The sequence below is a fragment of the Schistocerca cancellata genome, chromosome 5, assembly GCF_023864275.1.
Source record: "Schistocerca cancellata isolate TAMUIC-IGC-003103 chromosome 5, iqSchCanc2.1, whole genome shotgun sequence".
NCBI classification, from domain to species: Eukaryota; Metazoa; Arthropoda; class Insecta; order Orthoptera; family Acrididae; genus Schistocerca; species Schistocerca cancellata.
In genome coordinates, this window is record NC_064630.1 from 143,069,111 (window position 1) to 143,086,351 (window position 17,241).

Below are 17,241 nucleotides of genomic sequence, written 5' to 3' on the forward strand. Positions count from 1 at the left end.
CTTTTAAGTGTATTACACCAAATATATAGTGCTGATGTTGTTTGACTGTAGGGCACAGAAGGAATCTTTCACAATTTTGTTTTAGCTCCCTCCTCTCCTTCACATCACAACTGAATGATACAGGTGTCTCTTGTAGGAAATTTAATCTGCTTTCATGTTGTGTAGGGCATTTGTTGATAACGTGTAAATTTTTGATTTGTCTGGGGTGGGAGTGCCACAGTGGTCTACTTTGCTCTTAGCCACAGTTTGGTGGCAGCCATTCATCCTGGTGGACAGCTGGTCGTTAGTCATACCAATACCAAAAGCTGTGCAGTTATTGCAGCAGAGCTGGTATTTGACATGGCTGCTTTCTCAGGGGGCCTGGCCTCTAATGGGGTAGGGCAGGATGTGCTGGGTGGAAATATTGGTCTTGCACCTAGGTCTTCCATAAGGATATGATCCTTGTGGCAATGGGTCAGGATTGAGAATGGCATAGGGCTGGACTACGATGCTGTGGAGGCTGGGTGGCTGATGGAACAGCTCCTTAGGAGGGGTAGGAAAAATCTCGGGTAGGATGTCCCTCATTTCAGAGCATGATGGTATGTAATCAAAGCTCTGGTGAAGGATGTGGTGTGGTGGGAGAATTGGGGCTGTGAGGGCAAATGGCATGTGAGATCTGTTTTCGGATTACGTTGGGGAGATAGGCCTGTCAGTGAAGGCCTTGGTGAGCCCCTCAGCATACTGGGTAAGGGAGTTCTTATCACAGCAGACACACTGTCCTGGGGTGGCCTGGCTGTATGGGAGGGTTTCTTTGATGTAAAAGGGATGACAGTGGTCAAAATACAGGCACTGTTGCTGGTTGGTGGGTTTAATGTGGACAGAGATGCAGATGGAGCCATCAGAGAGGAGGGGTTCAATGGGCAAGAAGGTGGCATGCTGAGTTTAGGAGGAACAGGTGAAATGGGTGGGAGAGAAGGTGTTGAGGTTGTGAAAGAATGAACATAGAGTGTCTTGGCCCTGAGTCCAGATCATGAAGATATTATCAATGAACCTGAACCAGACTACGGGTCTGGCATTTTGGAAGGCTAGGAAGGTCTCCTCTAAATGGGCCTAAACAGGATGGCATAGGAAGGTGCCATCTGGATGTCCTTGGCTATGCAGCAAACTTTTTTTGTGTACCTTCCCTTCAAAGTAGAGGAAATTGTGTCCTCATCAAATCCAGCAACCACCAACAGTACTTGCATTTTGACAGCTGTCATCCCTTTCACACCAAGAAATCCCTCCAACACAGCCTGACCATCCAGCGATGGTGTAAATGCAGTGACTAGAACTCCCTTATCCAGTATGCTGAGGGCCTCACTAAGGTCTTCATAGACAGGCACTATCCCCCAGACCTAGTCCACAAATAGATCCCTCATGCAGTTACCCCACACACACCCAGTTCTCCTACAAACCCCCAAGAACAAGCCACAAAGTAGTGCCCCATTCATCACCCAATACCAACCCAAATTGGAACAACTGAACCATATCCTTTACTAGGGCTTTGATTACCTATCATCATGCCCTGTAAAGAGGGACATCCTACCTGAGATCCTTCCTGCCCCTCCTAAAGTGGTATTTCATCACTCACTCAAACTCCACAACATCCTATCCGTACCTATGCCACACCTAATCCCGGCCCATTGCCACAACGATCATATCCCAATGGAAGGCCCAGCTTCAAGACCTGCCCAATCCATCCAACCAGCACTTCCTACTCCAGTGCTGTCACAGGCTTTCCCTAGCCCATTAGAGGCAGGGCCTCCTGTGAAAGCAGTCATGTAATATGCAAGCTCTACTGCAATCATTGCATAGCTTTTTATATTAGTAGGACTACCAACCAGCTACCCCCCCGAATGAATGCCCACCACCAAACTGTGGCAAGAGCAAAGCATACCACTGTGGCACAGCATGAAGCTGAACATAACATGTTTAGTTTCAACGGCTGCTTCACTGCCCAAGCCATCTGGATTCTCACCTCCACCACCAGCTTTTGTGAACTGTGATGGGAATTTTCCTCATGCTACATTCTCCACTCCTGAAATTGTCCCAGTCTCAACCTATAGTAACATAATTTCCCCACACCCTTCGCCAAACAGTTTACACCCCCTCTGTCCTCTTATCACCTCCTTCCCTCTTTGAGTGCCGCCCTCTGCCAATGCACCAGCCCATCTTTCCTTGCTCCTGCCCTTTTCCACTCTGTTTTTCCTCTCCTCCTTGCCGCACAGCCTCCAAATCCTACACCTGTTGTTAGTCTAGTTCCTGCACACGCCACCAGACAGCACTCCTCCCCCTCCCCCCCCTCCCCCTCCTATATACTGCTACTCCTTCCCCTTCCTCATCCCCTCCAGATTGCTGCTTTCATTTCATGTAACGTTACATTCTGTTCTGAGCTGCCAGAGTTGGTGGTCATGTGTGTGTGAGATGTGCTTGCTTGTTTGAATGAATGGTGCATCTTCCTCTTTCATTTTCTGAAGTCTGTGACCTAAAACTAACGTGGAAGTGTCTTTTAATTGTGCCCGTCTGCAACTCAAATGTCATCTTTACAGTAAATAGCAATCTATCTTTTCCTTACACTGTTGATATTCCAACCTGGGGTTTCTATTGATTGAAAAAAAATTGCAAAAAAAACAGATAGTTTTTTTCCATTGTGAAGCTGACCTCCTACAAGGCAGTAAACATGAAATTCAGATTCAGTACCCAAAAAAATGTATAGAACCACTAAGAGAAACCCTTTGCAATTTTGTTGTGAAAACGAACGTTTTGAGTACTGATTGGCTGGACTAGAGCTATTTGGAGCAATTGTACATTCTGAATAAGAATAGGGAAAATGGTAGATTTAGTAACAATGGAGAAGTCCACAGTTCGCACCGGAAGAAAGGGAAAATAATAATAAGAATGTCTGATATTATCATGTGAAAAGACAAACCTCTGACTGTTGGTCAATGAGGGAAAATGTTAATGGTTCCAAGCTCCAAAAACTACAAGTGAGTAAATTTTTAGGGGAAAACTAACAACTCAAAGGTAGCCTCTGAGGTAGAGGCAAATGGACAGATATTCTCTGGGGAGAGGAAGTCTGGCTTTAGCTTTTGAAGGGACGACAGTCCAGAAGAAGAAGAAGAAGAAGAAGAAGAAGAAGAAAACAGCAGCTTCTGTGGTAGTGAGTGAATGATGTATGAGATGAAAGTTTTGGTCATTGTCCAGAGTATGGGTCAAGAGGGAAGATGTTGACATTGCCTTCAGGGGTATTCAACTGTAAAATGCGCAACTGTTCTGTGTTTTGTACCAAATATCAATTGTTTTAAGAAATTTCACATGAAACATTGCCAAATTCAACCCTTTTTCATCCAGTGGAACAACCTAGTGGTATTTATATTGTTGCATCCATGAACCTTTTGAAGGCAATGATACCTAACCACATCATACCGTATTTTGGGGGAAAATGTATGTAAAATTGTTCACATGGCCATATACATTTAATTTAAGTAACTTAATCTTTTTTCTTTGCACTATTTCTGTGTGTGCCAAATCAGGGGTTAAGCAAAAAGACTGTGGGACTTCGTAGCTGTAGACACCTTTAGTCCATTATTGCAAAACATAAGAGGGATTACCTATGGCCGGCTGCTGTGGCTGAGCGGTTCTAGGTGCTTCAGTCCAGAACCGAGCACCTGCTATGGTCTCAGGTTCAAATCCTGCCTCAGGCATGGATGTGTGTGACGTCCTTAGGTTAGTTAGGTTTAATTAGTTCTAAGTCTAGGGGACTGATGACCTCAGATGTTAAGTCCCATAATGCTTAGAACCATTTGAACCATTTTATTACCTATGTGTTTGTTGTTCTACAGTGTTGGTCACAACACGTAACATTTTACACAATGGAAAAGGCTACTACACAAATTGTACTTTTATTTGTAAGCCAAGACTACTTTGTCAACTGGCAGGTACAAAAAAGATAGTTGTCAGACAACAGTAGCACATTCATGAACCAACAGTTCAAAGAATTACTGCATCAGTGTAACATTAAACATGTGCTAATATCAAAATATCATCTGCAAAAGAGCCCAGTGGAATGAGTAATGAAAGAACCAGAGCATTTTTGTCAGAAATATTGTTCTACTAAACATTCAAGGTGGGCTAGTTTGATGCCTCAATTTGAAAAGATTTTAAATGAATTACCACAGTTAAGTGCAGGATTAGCTCCTCTGTAAATAGTGGCTGAAAAAGTACTAAGTGAGCCATTACTTTCATTATTAGCTCGCTGATCATTTGAAACAATTATGTAACCCAAGTAAAATGTAATGCAGATGATGATTATGATGTTTATCAGTAAATTCTTTGTATTTTTGTAAGTCTTGTAATGATTGGTAGCACAGTAGTAATATTTTTCACTGGAGAAGGTGTCATTAATTTTTAGATTTACTCATTCTTATTTAAAACATGGAATTGATAAACAGAAACCCGTTTTGAACTTCTGGCTAATCAAGCACATGAGTCATATTCTTCTATTGAAGAAAATCAAACAATGGAAAGTCCAACTTAAGTTGAAGTTGTTATTCTTCTATTGAAGAATGAGGTATGAATATTTCACTGAAATTTTACTGACTTGAATGGCACCAGTTACATACAGTAGTGAAAGTTGGAACTACTTTTCCACAATGCAGCAGGGAAGATTCATATCACTCATTCTCCAAGATCTCCATCCTCCTGCTTGTGGGGATGAGCCATTTTTGCGTAAGGGATACTGGTGTGGTAGTGAGATGGATTAACTGTCTTTGCAAAATGTCTTCCATCATTTCTCTGGTTCCAACTTTCTGGACAATCTTCTATTTTCCTTTTACTGCCACTCTGATGAAGCACTGAACCAAAGTGCCTCTATCCATACATACCTTTCCATCACACATGCTCTCCCTGCTTCAATTTTGTCTTCACTTAAATTCTGTTATGAATTGCAAAGACTTTGTTTATTGAGAGCATGCAGTATTACTTGCAAATCATATTAAGTGTATTTCTTTTCAAAAAGAGTTTACTGATGAGGTGAACATTCTTCAACTGCTACATTTGTTATTGGCTTATGGCATTGTCCAAAGCCTGGATGGAAAGGTACATATTGAAATAAGACTTTGTAATATTGTCAGGTCGTACTTTGCCATGATATACATATCTATTATGTAAAAAATTTTATTCCTTTCATTTTTCTCTGGAAATGAATAACAAAAGTATGCAAGTAGATTCTAAATTTAAAAAATAATGCTACTACTACTACTATTAATAATAATAATGGAAAATACGCAATGCGAGGTGTATTAAGAACTGTGAACTCTGCAATCACATAGAATGAGTTACTGTATTTGCCAACAGTGCAGCTCTGATGCACAAATAGTGAATACTTCACACATAGCCAGATACAGAGACATTAAAAGCTAACAGCCCACTCTTCGAAAAAGTTGCATAGAGAAATAACAAAAAATACTAAGATTTTATATATGTAAAAATGGTTTGTTTTAGGTTGGACAGCAATCAACTTTCTGAGAGTAATGTAAGAATATTATTTTGAAAAAAGGAAGGAAGAGGAACTTTCATAGTAGTAAAGACAAGAATTTTCAAGTAGTCTAATTAGCAAAAGTTAAGCATCAGCAAAATTTATATCTCGGGTTTAGTTATAAGACTAATATTTCAACTTATGTTTTAATGGAAAATAAATTTTCCTTTGCAGTTGTATCAAGGTGTCAAGCAAACTATAATCTCTTCTTCAATGTTTGGTTACAATATTCTCAAGGCACTAATTTGGCAAACTAAACTATTTATCACAGTTATGTAAAATTCATATGGATGGGCTGCATACAAATGTACAACTTTAAAATTAGTGTGGTAACAATTCTGTTACAGTGTCATGACAATCAGGTACAGAGTTCACTGACTAAATGACACATTGCTATGAGAGGTAGACTGTTGAAGAGTAGCATCAGGTATCCAATATGATTTAGTATTTGTTTTGGGCCCACATCCATGGAAAAACAAATTAATTTTTCTTATATGTCTGTTCTCAGCACAAAATTGAGATAGAAAATTGAATAATACACTAGATACTTCTGAGCTAAACCCTTTAGCATCATCTTCAGACCATGTATGGAATGTATATCATTCAAAGTTTGTTTTGATTTGCCTTCATAATGGCAAACTAGAACTAAATATTACTGCCCTACCTGACAAGCATAAAATGCTTCCCCCAAAGATGTTTGAAGCAACGGTTGGTTTTGCATGAGGTCAAACACAAAACATGCAGAAGTTTCAAGGATAGGTTCACTCAAGAGTTTTGAGAATTGTTCTGCCCTCTGCTTAAAAACAGTGAGTAAACAAACTAATTCTTTCTGCACTTCTTCATCATTCAGACACTTGAACTTTTGTAGTCTCTCATCAGACATCTGTCTTCCCTCAGCTGCAGCCATCTGTTTGTGGAGTCCTAAAACCAAGGTTGTAGTTACTAGTGAACTCTTCATAGTACAGATAATAGTTAAAGGTTTTAGCATCCTTGTCATCTTTATATTCATTCAGAAACAACTTCCACATTTTTATGAAGTCAATTTCTGCAGACAAGTATTACCTATGTGGTGTCTGAAAAGAATTGATGAAAAACATAGCATGTGTATTTTTCCTATGAAGTGCATACATTATTCAACTTCTCTTTTTCATTATGGTTATTTACCTAAACATAGGATGATGTAATTGTAGCCTAAAATATGTGATGAAATTCAGAGGCCTAGGTCAATTCACAAATTTCCATTGTATTTTAATGATGTAGACCTATTTATAAAATTATGTAATTACCCCCACCCAATTGCCACTCCTATCATGCACTGGTGCTGCTACTCGCAGTGTAGTTTCAGCTCTCTGAGACTGCAGATGTGTGTGAAAGTTGTGATTGCATGAGTGTGTGTGTGCGTGTGTGTATGTGTGTCTATTGCTGACGAAGGCCTTAATGGCCGAAAGCTATGTTTGTATGAATCTTTTTCTAGTGCCTATCGCGGCTCAGCATCTCCACTATATGGTGAGTAGCAACTTCCCTTCTCTCATATTGTTACATTCCATCCTGGATTTTCCATTACTCCCATCATACTATCCCTCCCCCTCCCTGCCCCAGCCTCCTCCTTACCCCCACCCAGTTGCCACTCCCATCATGCACTGGTACTGCTGCTCGCAGTGTAGTTTCAGCTCTCTGAGACTGCAGATGTGTGTGCAAGTTGTGCTTGTGTGAGTCTGTGTGTGTGTGTGTGTGTATGTGTGTCTACTGCTGACAAAGGTCTTAATGGCCGAAAGCTATGTTTTTTTGAATCTTTTTATTGTGCCTATTGTGGCTCAGCATTTCCACTATAGAGTGAGTAGCATCTTTCCTTCTCTCGTATTGTTACATTCCATCCTGGATTTTCCATTGTTTGATATAATAAATTAAAAATTGTTTACCTTACCTTTTCTCTGCCGTACCATCCCAAGTAAAATTGATATGAGGTACTCTTTTGTTTTCCCATTTTTCACCTCTTCTTTCTCCTCTTGAAACACCATTTCTGAACTGATATGCAGCTGAACATTAGTCATGCTCTGGGTGAGTCCAAAGAATGTTGCAGGAAGTTGCACAATAAACTTTTAACTTAGTTCCTTCACCACTCTGAACAAAATATGCAATAGGAAATTGCCTCTTCTTACTCCCTTGATTACTCCTATTACATTCAGTTTTGCCTACTGAAACTTTATTAATTACGAAGTTATCACGTTCCACTTTGGTAATGCCACCATTATATAGTAAACTGTCTCACTATGTTGCTCTGTAACACTAGTTTCGCTTCACACTGCCCATCGTTGTGTTTACAAGATACTTTCAGTCTGGTACCATCACTTCCACATCTCCGGACCTGCTCCTTGCTTTTCCTTTTCCTCACAAAAGAACTTTGTTGTTCTGTTATATCACCATCAAAAGATGCCATAATTCATAAAAATTAGCTCTCCAAACACTGTATATCACAACATATCACAGATTCAAATGACTAGAGTAACCATTATTATGACATAGTACACATGAGTTTAAGCAGTGCTTCTATCGGCCAGTGGAAATAAGTCAGATAGGAAACAAAAAAAATGAAGCAATAATGTCACTTTTTTTTCATTTGAGAATGCAAGAATAGAGTTAGCTCTTTCATTCTTTCTTTCTTTTTTTAAGTGGGTATAAATGACTTTGGAAATACTCTCTTCAGTTTATGCTTATAAAGTTATGTGACAGCAGTAAGGTGGCTCATATCAACATACAGTGATTGAATGACATTAAAGCAAAGTTTAATGATGATTCAGAACGTTAAACTTTGAATTATGTACAACCTTCAGACCAGATGCCAGTGAATTGTCATAAATCAATTGATATGTATATAAAACCATCTAGAACCATGGACATCCTGACCAAGGTGGCCCACAGCTGCACTGAATCCAGAATCAAGTTCTTATTTAAATATTATGTAGGTCAAATTATATACGGAGTTGCTAAGAGAATGTATCCTGCGTATGAAATTTGTGATACACTGTAACTTTTTGGACCTGTTGTGTCTCCTTTATGATACTACTGTAACAGGAGCTACAGGAAAAGCACACTCCAAACCTCAAGGTGCAGCACAAGCTTCATGAGATAAAGTAGAAAGCATTCTACAGACATTGTAGATGACAATGAGCAGTTTATAATGCCATTTTTACAAGACAAGTTGGTGTCAAAATATAAAGTTTAGTAGCTTAGCAGCAAACGTTGCCTTCCAATAGCATATATAATTACTTACCGCAAATAATTATAGAGGGAATATTAAGTTTTGTATTACTGAAAGGTAATGGAGATAAACATGAAAATTTCTCAGAAACACAAGGGCTGCTAAACAATGAAGTGACTTGCTATATGCATATGCCTGTTAACAAGTATACACTTTCAGATAAGGGACTTAACTGTCTCCTCCAAAATGTGAATTCTCTCAGAAATGTGGAGTGTGGTACACCAGAGTTGTTTACTCTACTATACATCAGTACACATTTTCCTCATCTTAATAAGTGAAAAATGAAATAGCATTTGAAATAGTGTTAAGAATAACACCCTGAAATAAGATGATGCTCCACCCAACTGTTGACAGCACATTGCATAATAGTTAATTAGTTAGTTTTATGTTCCATGGATCATATGTATGATTAATCATAATAATGTGGAACAAGTCATTCTACATTCACATTATACATTCATATGTAAACATGGCTACATGCTGACAATTTACAAGTGGTTCTTTTTATATAATAATATTCAAATATGTTAATATAAGGGTTGCTCAGCAGTCACACAATACAACTGGCTTAACTTTAGTAACATGCAGGAAGGAAAAGTAATATATAAGTTACTAAGTTAAGAGAAAAGTTGGTTGTACTACAAAGGACGTAATGGATATAAAGTTAGACTAGAAAACATAATGGTTTAACATTAAAAAAAAAAAGAAAAGAAAGAAAGATAACAAAGTAGAACATATGTAGATATGGCAGAAAAAGTCACATGTGTGCAATGAAAGACAAGATATATGTCTATTCCGTATCTCATTCGATATTAAGGATGTATCTCAAAAATCTTGATAGTAAAACTCACATGAAAGGTTGTATTAGTTTTAATTCATAAGTATTGATTGTACACAAAATAGACACTTATGTTTTGCTGTTACTTCTCATGTTAAAAATTAGTTAAGTCTACCATTCTTCAATCTAGATGGTTCATCACCTTCAGGTTGTGGTTTGTAGTGGCATTAGTTCATGCAAATAGTCTAACTTCTCACCCCACAGGTTGGACTTCATTTGCAACATCTCTCCAATCTCCAGATAATTACGATTAGACCCATAAATATCCCACAATGTCCCATTCACAGGTTCTGGGGTTGGATTGCTAAAGTATTAAAAAGTGATTAATTTCTTGATGAACATATTTGCAAAAACATAACCATAAATTCATATGTATGTCTTCAGTATGTCATACAATGCATCACAGTTGATATTCATCACATAACAATAATAATAATAATAATTATTATTATTATTATTATTATTATTATTATTATTATTATTATTATTATTATTATTATTCATAAAACAATAAATACAATCCGAGGAATAATACAATTTTGGGACACCACACAGACTATTCTTTTGAAGACATGAGGCTTAGAATATATAAACTACAGTTTTGAGCTTAACAGTACATTTGAATAAATTTTACACCTTTTAATGTATAAAAAGAGTAATATAATTTGTTTTGTGACAGATATAACAGGTGACAAAAATATCACAGAGAAATAGCTGCTGCTAATCTTGTTAGATAGTGCCTGTGTTATCTGTTGTTATAATATCATATATGTTGTTTTACTGGTATTGTTGATACTATCATTTGTATGCACAAATCTGCAAGTTGCACTGGCAAATTAATGATTGTCTAACACTCCAAACATAAAACAGTTTCACAAACAGCTGATGGAGCTTTAAATGCATTGATAACACACTGGTAACTACCTCCCCTGAACTGTCTATTGTTGTCTCATGTCCTCAGAACTATATAAACCCACACACAATAAATCCATAGAATTATTGTATAGCACATTTTTAATTAGAACAGCTGTCTTTCTATAGCAAAAAATAAAATGGTTGGTCCAAGGTATACCACCACTTACCTTCTACAGGAATTCATATTAAACTCTCTACTATTTAAAGTTTAGACATGGTCATGAGAACTGAGCTACCAAAACCTATAATCTTTATGTTTCTGACATATGTATGCACTTCATCTATTCTTCTATAGAAACAAGGTGAGTACTGAATTTAGGAAAATCTCAGCTAGAAAACTGGATAGCATTTGCAGGTTTATAGGTTTCAGCTTCCTAGATGACAACTGTTAAATGTGTACAAGACCCAAAAACAGTTTTTCCAGTGTAGAGTCAGACTAAATTTTCATAAATGATGATTGACCCACACATCTCTTGGCCAGTGCATTTTATTATAGAGCAGTTCCAAACTCTCAGTGTGATACACTTGATAACAAGAACATTGTTGAGAGCATATCATAGATGTATAATAAAATCTAGAGTGCACTGTGGTTGGATGATCTTCACTAGAGGCAGCAGGAAAACTATTTCAAAATTAGAAAAAAACAGTTTAGTTGCATCACAACTTGTCTACAAGTTACACTTCCAACATTTGTATAGGCAACAGGAGCTGCAGAAATGCTCAAAACCATCCAGTGGAAATTAATAATATAATATCAGGAAAAGGATAGACTGCTGTTCACTGTGCAGATGACCCCTGTAGTTGCAGTCAGGTGCCAATGAAAAGATTGTTACACATGAAAGCTTTCTGCCAAAGCTTTCTTCAGTAAAGAAAACAGACACACGTACACATTCACACAAGCAAGCACACCTTGTTCACACATGACCACCACCACTGGGAGCCCCAACTGGAATGCTATAGTCACATGAATAGCGATCTGGAGTGGGACAGTGAAGGGGGAAGTATAGCAGAGTATGAGAGTATGGGTGGAAGGAGAGAAGAGCACCTTATGGTGGATGTGCAGGGACTAAACTGTCAGGCACAGCATTCGGAGGTGGAGTGTGTGCGTTTGTGTGTGGGGGGAGGGGGGGGGGCCGAAAAGGAGAGGAGGAGAAAGGAGAGGAGCAGAGAACAGAAAAGGACAGGTGGGTAGAGTCGCACACAAAGAGAGCGAGGCAATGTGAAAAGGGGAGTAGGTGATAGGATGAGCGGGCATAAGCTGTTGGGGGGAGGGTGTGAGGACAGTAGGTTACTACAGCCTGAGGCCAGGATAATTTCAGGAGTGGAGAATGTGTTGTAAGGATAACTCCCATCTGTCCACTTCAGAAAAGCTTATGGTGGAGGGGAGGATCCAGATATACCAGGGGATTTAGCCTTAAAACATGGGTAGCCATCTATCCTTTTCTCAGTATTGTTGATATTACAACCTAGAGTTTCCAATGGAAATTAGTAACAGATGTATTCCTCCTAAAAAGACATTCAACAACAGAACACCCAAAAATTCAGAAATTAACACATTAGATAATGAGTAAATGAATGCACACAGAAATACACTAATTATGTACAAGCTTCATTAAAGTAAGTCATACCTATTCTGTGAAGAATACAAAACACTTTCTAATTCAGCTTACTAATAAAAAAATATCTTCATCAATCAGTATTTTCTACTTTCCAATACAATTATTCTGCAGAGTATAGAAATTAGTTAAAGAAGTCCTACACAGAAGGTCCTAAAACAACTGGTCATCTTAGAATGGTTTGTGCATTTCTATGTCCAAGCTCCGATTACAAAGAACTCAATTCATTTCTGAGAGAGAAAAGCCACGGCTGTATTTGTAGTTTTAGAGTACAAACAGAATCATACAGCAAAAAGTATTTTGATTATATGACATATTGCATTTGCTCTCAGATACTCATACTCCAACCCTTATTAAGAAATCTGATTCACTGGTTATGGACATAATAAAATCATCCCTGGAAAATTTGAACCTCCAGAAAAAGATAACATTTCAGTGGAATAAGGGACATGCTAAATTCAACTATAATGAAATACTTCATGACTTAGCAAGGATGGTCACTAAAAACTGAGCCTTTAGAAACTACTGCCATTGGACCTTAAGACTACATTATATACTACAGGAAAGCAAGATACCAATCAGTGGATGAATTTCAAGGGTTAGGACATGTTGTTTTTGTGATCTACAGTCCAAAGACTCATTTGATACAGCTCTCCATGCTACTGTATCCTATGCAAGCCTCCTCATCTTCGAATAATTACTGCAATCTATATCTTTTTGAATCTGCTTATCGTATCTCTTGGTTTCTTTCTATGATTTTCACTCCCCCCACATTTCCCTCAAATACTATGTTGGCAATCCCTTGATGTCTCAGGATGTCTCCTATCAGTCAATCCCTTCTTTTAGGCAAATTATGCCACAAATTTCTTGCCTCCCCAATAATATTCAGTATCTCCTCATTAATTATGTGATATACCTGACTAATCTTCAGTACTGTTCTGAAGCACCACATTTCTAAAGTTTCTATTCTGTTCTTATCTAAACTGTTTCTCATCCATGTTTCAATACCATATATGGCTACACTCCAGATAAATACCTTCAGAAAAGACTTCCTAGCACTTTAGTGTGTATTTGGTGTCAGTAAATTTCTCTTCTTCATAAACACTTTTCTTGCCATTGCCAGTCCTCTCTACTTTGGCCATCACAAGTTATTTTTCTTCCCAAATAACAAAACCTGTATACTACTTTCAGTGTCTTGTTTCCTCATCTAGTTCCCTTAGCATCACAAGATTTAATTTGACAACATTCCATTATCCTTGTTTTGCTTTCGTTGATGCTCATTTTACATCCTCCTTTCAAGACACTGTCCATTCTGTTCAACTGCTCTTCTAAGTCCTTTGTTGTCTCTGACATAATTACAATATCACTGGAAAAACTCAAATTTTTTATTTCTTCTCCCTGAACTTCATACTCCAGATTTTTCTTTAGTTTCCTTTACTGCTCACTTAATATACCAACTGAAAAGTAAAGGGGAACCTGCCCAGCCCTGGCCACCGATCGTTGCTCCACTACTCTGCCATCCTGCCTTAACCAGCAGCCAATCACTGCAAAAGCTGAGTATGGTAGCATACAGCAAAAGCTGTATGCTACCATACTCAAGGAACGCCGGCATTGGCGTGTCCATGACAGTGTGCTCAGATTCTGGAGACCACATTCTCTGCTTGCTGTCTGGCTGCTGCAGACACACTGCCCTACATTTATTTTATGATTGTTAAGAAAGGAACCATGGACCTTGCTGTTGGTGGGGAGGCTTGCGTGCCTCAGCGATACAGATAGCCGTACCGTAGGTACAACCACAACGGAGGGGTATCTGTTGAGAGGCCAGACAAACGTGTGGTTCCTGAAGAGGGGCAGCAGCCTTTTCAGTAGTTGCAGGGGCAACAGTCTGGATGATTGACTGATCTGGCCTTGTAACAATAACCAAAACGGCCTTGCTGTGCTGGTACTGCGAACGGCTGAAAGCAAGGGGAAACTACGGCCGTAACTTTTCCCGAGGGCATGCAGCTTTACTGTATGATTAAATGATGATGGCGTCTTCTTGGGTAAAATATTCCGGAGGTAAAATAGTCCCCCATTCGGATCTCCGGGCGGGGACTACTCAAGAGGATGTCGTTATCAGGAGAAAGAAAATTGGCATTCTACGGATCGGAGCGTGGAATGTCAGATCCCTTCATCGGGCAGCTAGGTTAGAAAAATTAAAAAGGGAAATGGATAGGTTAAAGTTAGATATAGTGGGAATTAGTGAAGTTCAGTGGCAGGAGGAACAAGACTTCTGGTCAGGTGACTACAGGGTTATAAACACAAAGTCAAATAGGGGTAATGCAGGAGTAGGTTTAATAATGAATAGGAAAATAGGAATGCGGGTAAGCTACTACAAACAGCATAGTGAACGCATTATTGTGGCCAAGATAGATACGAAGCCCACACCTACTACAGTAGTACAAGTTTATATGCCAACTAGCTCTGCAGATGACGAAGAAATTGAAGAAATGTATGATGAAATAAAAGAAATTATTCAGATAGTGAAGGGAGACGAAAATTTAATAGTCATGGGTGACTGGAATTCGAGTGTAGGAAAAGGGAGAGAAGGAAACGTAGTAGGTGAATATGGATTGGGGCTAAGAAATGAGAGAGGAAACCGCCTGGTAGAATTTTGCACAGAGCACAACTTAAATCATAGCTAACACTTGGTTTAAGAATCATGATAGAAGGTTGTATACATGGAAGAACCCTGGAGATACTAAAAGGTATCAGATAGATTATATAATGGTAAGACAGAGATTTAGGAACCAGGTTTTAAATTGTAAGACATTTCCAGGGGCAGATGTGGACTCTGACCACAATCTGTTGGTTATGACCTGTAGATTAAAACTGAAGAAACTGCAAAAAGGTGGGAATTTAAGGAGATGGGACCTGGATAAACTGAAAGAACCAGAGGTTGTACAGAGTTTCAGGGAGAGCATAAGGGAACAATTGACAGGAATGGGGGAAAGAAATACAGTAGAAGAAGAATGGGTAGCTTTGTGGGATGAAGTAGTGAAGGCAGCAGAGGATCAAGTAGGTAAAAAGACGAGGGCTAGTAGAAATCCTTGGGTAACAGAAGAAATATTGAATTTAATTGATGAAAGGAGAAAATATAAAAATGCAGTAAATGAAGCAGGCAAAAAGGAATACAAACGTCTCAAAAATGAGATCGACAGGAAGTGCAGAATGGCTAAGCAGGGTTGGCTAGAGGACAAATGTAAGGATGTAGAGGCTTATCTCACTAGGGGTAAGATAGATACCGCCTACAGGAAAATTAAAGAGACCTTTGGAGATAAGAGAACCACTTGTATGAACATCAAGAGCTCAGATAGAAACCCAGTTCTAAGCAAAGAAGGGAAAGCAGAAAGGTGGAAGGAGTATATAGAGGGTCTATACAAGGGCGATGTACTTGAGGACAATATTATGGAAATGGAAGAGGATGTAGATGAAGATGAAATGGGAGATACAATACTGCGTGAAGAGTTTGACAGAGCACTGAAAGACGTGAGTCGAAACAAGGCCCCCGGAGTAGACAACATTCCAGTAGAACTACTGACGGCCTTCGGAGAGCCAGTCCTGACAAAACTCTACCATCTGGTGAGCAAGATGTATGAAACAGGCGAAATACCCTCAGACTTCAAGAAGAATGTAATAATTCCAATCCCAAAGAAAGCAGGTGTTGACAGATGTGAAAATTACCGAACAATCAGTTTAATAAGCCACAGCTGCAAAATACTGACACGAATTCTTTACAGACGAAAGGAAAAACTAGTAGAAGCCGACCTCGGGGAAGATCAGTTTGGATTCCGTAGAAATTCTGGAACACGTGAGGCAATACTGACCTTACGACTTATCTTAGAAGAAAGATTAAGGAAAGGCAAACCTACATTTCTAGCATTTGTAGACTTAGAGAAAGCTTTTGACAATGTTGACTGGAATACTCTCTTTCAAATTCTAAAGGTGGCAGGGGTAAAATACAGGGAGCGAAAGGCTATTTACAATTTGTACAGAAACCAGATGGCAGTTATAAGAGTCGAGGGGCATGAGAGGGAAGCAGCGGTTGGGAAGGGAGTGAGACAGGGTTGTAGCCTCTCCCCAATGTTATTCAATCTGTATATTGAGCAAGCAGTAAAGGAAACAAAAGAAAAATTTGGAGTAGGTATTAAAATCCATGGAGAAGAAATAAAAACTTTGAGGTTTGCCGATGACATTGTAATTCTGTCAGAGACAGCAAAGGACTTGGAAGAGCAGTTGAACGGAATGGATGGTGTCTTGGAGGGAGGATATAAGATGAACATCAACAAAAGCAAAACGAGGATCATGGAATGTAGTCGAATTAAGTCGGGTGATGTTGAGGGTATTAGATTAGGAAATGAGACACTTAAAGTAGTAAAGGAGTTTTGCTATTTGGGGAGCAAAATAACTGATGATGGTCGAAGTAGAGAGGATATAAAATGTAGACTGGCAATGGCAAGGAAAGCGTTTCTGAAGAAGAGAAATTTGTTAACATCGAGTATAGATTTAAGTGTCAGGAAGTCATTTCTGAAAGTATTTGTATGGAGTGTAGCCATGTATGGAAGTGAAACATGGACGGTAAATAGTTTGGACAAGAAGAGAATAGAAGCTTTTGAAATGTGGTGCTACAGAAGAATGCTGAAGATTAGATGGGTAGATCACATAACTAATGAGGAAGTATTGAATAGGATTGGGGAGAAGAGAAGTTTGTGGCACAACTTGACCAGAAGAAGGGATCGGTTGGTAGGACATGTTCTGAGGCATCAAGGGATCACCAATTTAGTATTGGAAGGCAGCGTGGAGGGTAAAAATCGCAGGGGGAGACCAAGAGATGAATACACTAAGCAGATTCAGAAGGATGTAGGTTGCAGTAGGTACTGGGAGATGAAGAAGCTTGCACAGGATAGAGTAGCATGGAGAGCTGCATCAAACCAGTCTCAGGACTGAAGACAACAACAAAAACAACAACAACAACAAGAAAGGATTTTAGGAACAAGTCGGCTGTCTACATTGTCTGCAC

At 38.9% G+C, this 17,241-nt stretch overlaps 1 protein-coding gene across 1 annotated transcript in view; it reads right to left on the reverse strand.

Annotated features, from left to right (window-relative positions):
• Window positions 1-9,542: 9,542 nt before the first annotated feature.
• LOC126188210 (cholinesterase 1-like) overlaps window positions 9,543-17,241 on the reverse strand; it is a 174,930-nt gene continuing 167,231 nt past the window's right edge. Inside the window, exon 11 of the mRNA XM_049929760.1 lies at window positions 9,543-9,955. Coding sequence (XP_049785717.1) covers window positions 9,796-9,955 — 160 coding nt within the window. The 3' untranslated portion in view covers window positions 9,543-9,795. The remainder of the gene's footprint in view (window positions 9,956-17,241) is intronic.